General features: G+C 39.1%; 1 protein-coding gene across 6 annotated transcripts in view; it reads right to left on the bottom strand.

Annotated features, from left to right (window-relative positions):
• The window catches only part of CFAP70 (cilia and flagella associated protein 70), a 93,871-nt gene that overhangs the window by 22,040 nt on the left and 64,695 nt on the right, over positions 1–7,136 (bottom strand). For all 6 annotated transcript variants that reach the window (XM_027768901.1, XM_027768899.1, XM_027768900.1 and 3 more), the window contains 3 exons: positions 6,004–6,137; positions 5,783–5,898; positions 5,190–5,399 (listed from right to left, as the gene is read on the bottom strand). In XM_027768901.1, the coding sequence (XP_027624702.1) occupies positions 5,190–5,399; positions 5,783–5,898; positions 6,004–6,137 (460 nt within the window). The remainder of the gene's footprint in view (positions 1–5,189; positions 5,400–5,782; positions 5,899–6,003; positions 6,138–7,136) is intronic.

The raw sequence follows: 7,136 nt of genomic DNA, 5'->3' as shown, positions 1-7,136 counted from the left end.
AAATCCTGGAAGAAAACTTTCCAAACCTAGAGAGGCATTCAAATATCCAGATCCAAGAAATACAAAGGACCCCACCTAGAATCAACTCAGGAAGATCTTCTCTAAGGCACATCACAGCCAGATTGACCAAAACCACAAAGACAAGATTCTAAAATTCACAAAAGAGAAATGTCAAGTTACTTGCAAAGGATATCCTAACAGGCTAACAGTGAACCTCTCATCAGAAACAATGTGAGCAAAGAAAGAATGGGAAAATATATTCAAAGTGTTGAGTGAAAAACAATTCGAACCAAGAATTCTATACTGAGAAAGATTATCCTTCATATGAACTTGCAAGAAGTTCTGAAGGGAGTGCTATACTAGGAAAACTAAAGACAGACACACAGAAATAAGAGTCCAAAAAAACAAACAAGAAAATGGCCAACTTAATGGAAGGGATGAGTCCAGAATTGATTATTAACTTCCAAAATTTAAACAGAAAGATCAGATCACAACAGAAGAGAGGATTAATTACATGAGACTGAACTGGTAAAATAGAATTTACAACTTTTGACTAAAACATGATTGATTCTCTCCTATGCTTTGTTTTCCAGATTTAAGGGCTTTTTTTGTCTTCTCTTGAGCTGTTGATAGGCTCATCTACCTACTATTTGAAAAGAATCCTAACCTTTTCCCTGGCTTTAAGTCTTCAGCAATTTTCTCTTAACATTTTTAAATTTTGATTTATTAAACCTAAAACTGTTTTTCTTTAAATTAAAAAAAACCTTATTTAATGACCACAGTAAGCTACATAGCCTCAGCTAGATGCTACTTTATAGTATGTTCATTCTGCTAAGTTTTATGCCTAAAGTCAGGCATGTGTTCACAGATATGTATATATTAACTGACCTTGCTATTAAAAGTATTTTTTGTACATCAATAAAATGTGGGGGGAAAAAAAAGAGGCATAGAAAGCAACTGTAGATACCAGACAGTGTGGGAGGAGGGTGGGAAATGGCAGTGTGAGACGTAGGGAATCAAGGTGTGGGGTGGGGGGGATGCAAAATATATAAGAAACAAGAAAGGAAAAATTGTTTTTTGATGATCCATATATATAATGTATAGTAATATTATTGATTAAGCCAATATACAGTATATTCTGGATGCAACATCTCATTTTGTATGCTATGATGACATACAGGGGATGAATATAAAATAAATAAATTTTTAAAAAATTGTTTTTTTAGCTTAAAATCATATCCTTCTGTACTTCAGAGCAAAATACAGGGCTTTGAAAAGTAGGTAGAAAATGAATAGGTAGAGTGGAAGGGGAATTTCAACCTGGGAGCATGTACTGGTTGTTGCTACCCTCAATTTATACGGCGCTTTATATTCACGTAAATGCTCTTAGCTGCTATCCTTAAGAAATGTTTTAGCTTTTTATTTTTGAACAATTATAGGCTCACAGGAAGTTGCAAATATATTGCATAGAGTCCCATGTATCCTTTACCAACTTCACTTCAGTGGTGACATCTTCTGTAACTATAACATGACATGAAAACCAGGAAAATGCTATTGGTACAATACTATTAACTAGACTACAGACCTTATACTGTTTTCACATGCTAATTTGTGTCTCTATATACTTCTAAATTGTTTTATTCCATGTATAGTTTCATGTAACCATTACCGTAATCACACATTGTGGGACCAGTAGATGGCATAATAGTTATGTTGCTGGACTCCCACATAGTTGACCATGGTTCAAGTCCTGGACTTAGTGGTTAATGGGATTGTAATGTGACCATCCTCTTGGGGAGTGATTTCTCACTTTCTGTCTCTCTGGCGAGTACATGTGCCCTATAGTAAAAATCTCTCTACAAAAAAAAAAGATACACAATTGTTCCATGAGGCAAGGGACTTCCTCATGCTTCCCATTTACAGTCCTTGACCCATGCAACCACTACTCTATCTTCTACCACTATTGTTTTGTCATTTCAAGAATGTCATATAGGGAATTAGCAGGTGGCATTGTGGTTAAGATGCTGGATACTCCCACATGGCTGACCACAGTTCAAGACCCGGACCTAGCAGCTTGCTTTCTCACTTTTCCTCTCTCTTCTCCCTCCCTCTCTCTCTCTTTCTCTCTCTACCTCTGTGTGTGTGTGTGTGCGCGTGTGCATGCATTTCTCTGGTCAAATTAAAATAAATAAATGTGGGCCAGCAGGTGGTGTGGTGCTTGGGTGTACTGGACACTCCCACATGGCCAACCACAGTTCAATTCCCAGATCTGGTGGCTTCCTTTTTCACTTTCTCTCTCTGTCTCTCCTTGGTCAAATTAAAATAAATAAATAAAATGAATAAAGTTAAATAAAGTAATTCTTAAAAATATTAATGAATAAAAAACTAAGTAAAACAATTCTTTAAAAAAAAGAATGTCATATAAATAAATATTTAGATATTAACTTTTGTACTAAGTATAATGACTTTGAGATTCATCCAGGTTTTACATGTATTCATTCATTTTCATTGTCAAGTAGTCCATTTTATAGAAAAACTAGAGGTTTATTGTTTTTTTAAACTTTTACCCACTGAAAAACATTTCAGCTGTTTCTAGCTTTTTGCAGTTACAGAAAAGCAGCTACATATATTGATGTACAAGTTTTTCTCCAGACATAAGGTTTTATTTGTCTGGGATAAGTGCCCAAGAGTGTGCTTGCTGGATTGGATGCATTTTAGTTTTGTGAAAAAATGTCCAAACCATTTTCCTGAGTGGGTGTACCATTTTGTATTCCCACCAGTGAATACAGAGTATAAAAGTCAGAGAGAAAATACAGCAGAAAGTATGACAACATAAAAGGATAAAAAGCAGGGGAGAAAAACAATGAAAATTGTAAGATTAATCCAGGAGAGCCAACATTTGATTAAGGGCTTCCAGGAAAAAAAAGCACTAAGAGAACAGCAGTGAAGCACATATCAAAAAACAAAACAAGAAATTCCTCAGGCATAAAAGGCATGAATCTTTAGACTGTAGAACCCATCGAGTGTCCAAATTAAAAAAAAAAAAAGAGCACACCAAGGCTTTTCACATTGAAGTGTCAGAGAAACAGAATACTTCTTAGAGTAAAAAAGCTGGTCATATGTAAAGGACTGTGAATTAGAATGACACTGGGTTCTCAAAAACAAGACTATGCACTACAAGGCAATGGAGAATTTCCTCATATTCTGAAAAAAATTATTTCCAACTTAATGTGTTTCAAACTTTCAGACAGCCATGTCACAATCCCTTCTCCATTCTCCTCGGGGGATCTTGGGCATGCACACACACACGCCCGGCATGAGTCTAAGCCATCAGGTCCGGGACTTGAATCGTAGTCGACTACATGAGAGTCCAACAACATAGCCATTATGCCAACTGCTGGTCCCCCAGCATGAGTTTTAAGCTGCTAGGCCTGGGACTTGAACCATGGTAGGCCGTGTGAGAGCCCAGCTCCTTAACTACTATGCAAACTGCTGACCCGTCCTTTCTCCACCCTTTCAGGATTTTGGGCATGTATACACATGCACCAAAGCAACTGGGCCAGTACTCAAACACGGGTCAGTCAAGTGGGATCAGCTCCCTTAACCACAGGCGATGGGGCCAGTCCCGGAAAGATTAAGTTGGATCACAAGAAAGGAGACTGGAGGTCGAGAGCACACGCAGACAATTACCTATTCTTTTGAGGGGAGCTCTAAGACAACTCATCTTACCCAAGAGACTTTTTTCCTTTTTTAAAGATTTATGTACTTTTTATTTCCATTTGTTATTATTATTTTTAAATTTTTGACCAGACAGAGACAGAGAGAAAGGGAAAGCTTGAGAAAGCATGCCACCAGGCCCAGAACGCGAACCATGGTTGGCCATGTGGGAATCCAGTGCCTTTAACCACCACTCCACTTGGCAGCCCCACCCAAGAGACTTTTAAAAAAAGACAGGTCTCAATATATGGGATTATAGGCTCACCCTTCCACACCCAGCCTTTAGGTTGAACCAGGAATTGAACCTAGTCTCTCATTGTCTCAGCCTATATGGCACAGCATTTTAGCAGAGAGTACCACCTCAGAACAGTCCTGACCTTTTATCTGCATAGGAAGACAACCTTTACTCACCCTTCATTTTCTCCCCCAACCCTCCCAAAACTTGCATCACTACCAACCCCCTAGAGAAGACCTAAGACCTATTCATTTTTGTATTTCAGGGAGCTATGTAAGTTTTAATCATTTGAACCTCCTTCAAGTCTCATATTTTGTGGGATTCACATGTATAGGTAGGTAGTAATTATAATAGCTTTGTCTCCTGTTACTCTGCTTTATGTCAACTTAATTTGTAGCCCAGCCAAAGAGTCTAGAGGGGTAGATTTTCACTGTCATTTTTCACTCTCCTATATAAAAACTAGAGCAGAGGGGCCGGCAGTTGGCATAACGGTTACATCACTGGACTCCTATGTAGGCAAACAAAGTTCAAGTACCAGACTGGGCAGCTTAAAACTCACACCAGGCATGTGTGCCCAAAGTCCCGAGAGAAGAATGGAGGAGAAGGGACTGAGGCCATCCCCTCCTGGGGGGAGGTGATTTCTCGCTTTCTATCTCTCTGTCTCTCACTGTGAGGACATGCACCCTATAGCAAAAATCTCTCTCTCAAAAAAACAAGACAAAACAAAACAAACCTACAGCAGGAAAAGGAATGTACCATCTCTATACTCCAAAAACATGCCAATAAAAGGATATATACCTATCATAATCAATTTCATATTTATGTATATGGATATGATAGAATAGAGAATTCAGAATTTATGGGTAATATCCTTTTTTTTTTACAGTTTTTTTTCATTTAATTTTATTCATTGTCATTATTTTATTTTTTGAAGATGACCAGAGAGAGACAGAGAGAGAGAGAAGGAAAGTGAGAAAGCAGCCTCCTGGTCTGGGACTTGATCCACGGTCAGCCACATGGGAGCCCAGGCACCTTAATGATCACACCACCTGGTGGCCCCTATGGCTAATGTCTTAAATCTAACAATGATTGTTTAATAGAAGATGTTCAAAAAACTAGATGCGTACATGAAAATAAAAACAAAAAAAAACCTGGATGGCCCCTGCCAGCAGGTGGCATGGTGGTTAAGGCACAGAATACCACACAGCCACGTATCATCTCCATTCCCTGCCCCTACCTGCTGGGGCTCCTGTCTTAATTGCAGTCGCAGAAAAATTATTTGTGGTTCCCCAAGGGCCTAAACTGGCTTCTATGTTCCTTTCTTCTTCAACGTACACGACAGTGCCAGTGCTCTTTTGCTTGGTTACTCGTGCCTGAAGCTGTTTGAAAGCCTCGTGAAATGCCATTTCCATTCGAATATCATTGTTTTGAATTTCATAGTACAAACCTGAGGAAAGAAAGATGTTGAGATAAATATGATTCATTTTGCATCCTGACAGACTGAAGAGTTGGAACATTGTACTAGTTTTTCTTATTTTTGCCATTTTAGGGATACCTTTGAAGATAGTAAATTCTCTAAGATTCAAAAATCTGAATCTCGACAGTGGTAGTTTCAAATCACCAATATATGAGTGAAAAAACATTCAGAAGTAATGAATCTTTCCTGATATTCCGGAAATAATGCACTTACTCATTTATTTAACAAATATTTTCTAAGTGCCAACTATGTGCCAGGTCAAAATGGCCCACTGAAGAGTAGAAAAAGAGAGACTCTTCTGATGGAAAACAAAATAATACAAAATACTTTCAGGTCACAGAAAAATACTATACCAAGTAAAGTCCAGGCGACAACATGGGTTGGTTCCAAGCAAGTGGCATCCTCAAAGAAAATTTCTGCTTGCTCATAGTTCTCCATCAGGACAGCCAGGACGCCGCACAGCAACAAGCTAGGAAGAGACCACCAACATGGTAACAGCACGGTCCCAGGTCACATTCGTTGATGGCGAAGCTTATCTGTTCCTACTCATCATTCATCTCCCTTCCAACTATACCTCTGGATGTGACTCTGGTTGAGGGCAAGGGCTTTCCGAAAACACTCTTGTGCTTTGATGTTGTCTTCAATTAGGAGGCAGAAGGCACCGTAGTCCAGCCAGTGATCCAGATTCTGGGGCTCACGGACTAACCTCTAGGTATACAAAGCATCAGGAGGACCAAGGTTACTGCAACACTATGTTCTATTTTTTATGCATATGATATCACACAGTAAGCACTCCAGAAATAGTGGAAGTCCGATGAAAGCAGAGATCATGATTTCGTTTTTCCTTACCTCTGGATCCCGAATGGCTAACATGATTACTGTTCTGACTTTTAGTAGGTAGTCAAAAACTTTTGTTGATGTTAAATTTTTTAAGAATTATTTTAACTTTATTTCTTTATTTTAACTTGATCAGAGAGGGACAGAGTGAGAGAGAAAGAGAGAGACAGGGAAAGTGAGAAAGAAACCACCAGGTCTGGGACGCAAACCACGGTTGGCTGTGTGGGAGTCCAGCACCCTTAACCACCATGCCAACTGTCGGCCCAATTGTTGGTATTAATTTAAAAACTGAATCCTCAGGGCTAGCATGTGGCACGGTGATTAAGGTGCTGGATTCCTACATGGCCAGTTATGGCTTGAATCCAGACTTGGCAGCTCGAAAATCACTCCAGGCATATGTGCATGCATGCCTAAAATCCCCAGCGGAGAACAGAAGAGAAAGGACTGTGGCATGGCCATCCACCCCTGGGGGTGGGGGTGGGGGGTGGCTGATTTCTCACTTTCTCTCTCTCAGTCTCTCTTCAGCAAGCACATGCACCCTAAGCAAAAACCTTTTAAAAAAAAATTAAATACTCAAGCCATTTCTTCCAAGTTACCAGTGTTCTGGTTACTCAACCAATACCTGAGATGCTTACAGATTCATTTCATGTTGTATCAATCACATATTGTGTTTGATCAATATCAGTCCAATATAATAATTTCTGCCATAATCTTGAGATGGCAAATATAAGTTGATCAACAAATGTGGAGGGAAAAGTAAATGCTTCAAGATTACTGAAAACTACAGAATTGCTTAAAGAAATGAAAGAGGACAATAATAAATGAAAAAACAACCTCTCCCAGCCACAGTGACAGGGAACAGAGCATTAC

The sequence above is a fragment of the Tupaia chinensis genome, unplaced genomic scaffold (genome assembly GCF_000334495.1).
Source record: "Tupaia chinensis unplaced genomic scaffold, TupChi_1.0 Scaffold148012_1, whole genome shotgun sequence".
NCBI classification, from domain to species: domain Eukaryota; kingdom Metazoa; phylum Chordata; class Mammalia; order Scandentia; family Tupaiidae; genus Tupaia; species Tupaia belangeri.
Note: the sequence above shows the minus strand (reverse complement) of the source record. Positions and strands in the feature narration are given on the sequence as shown.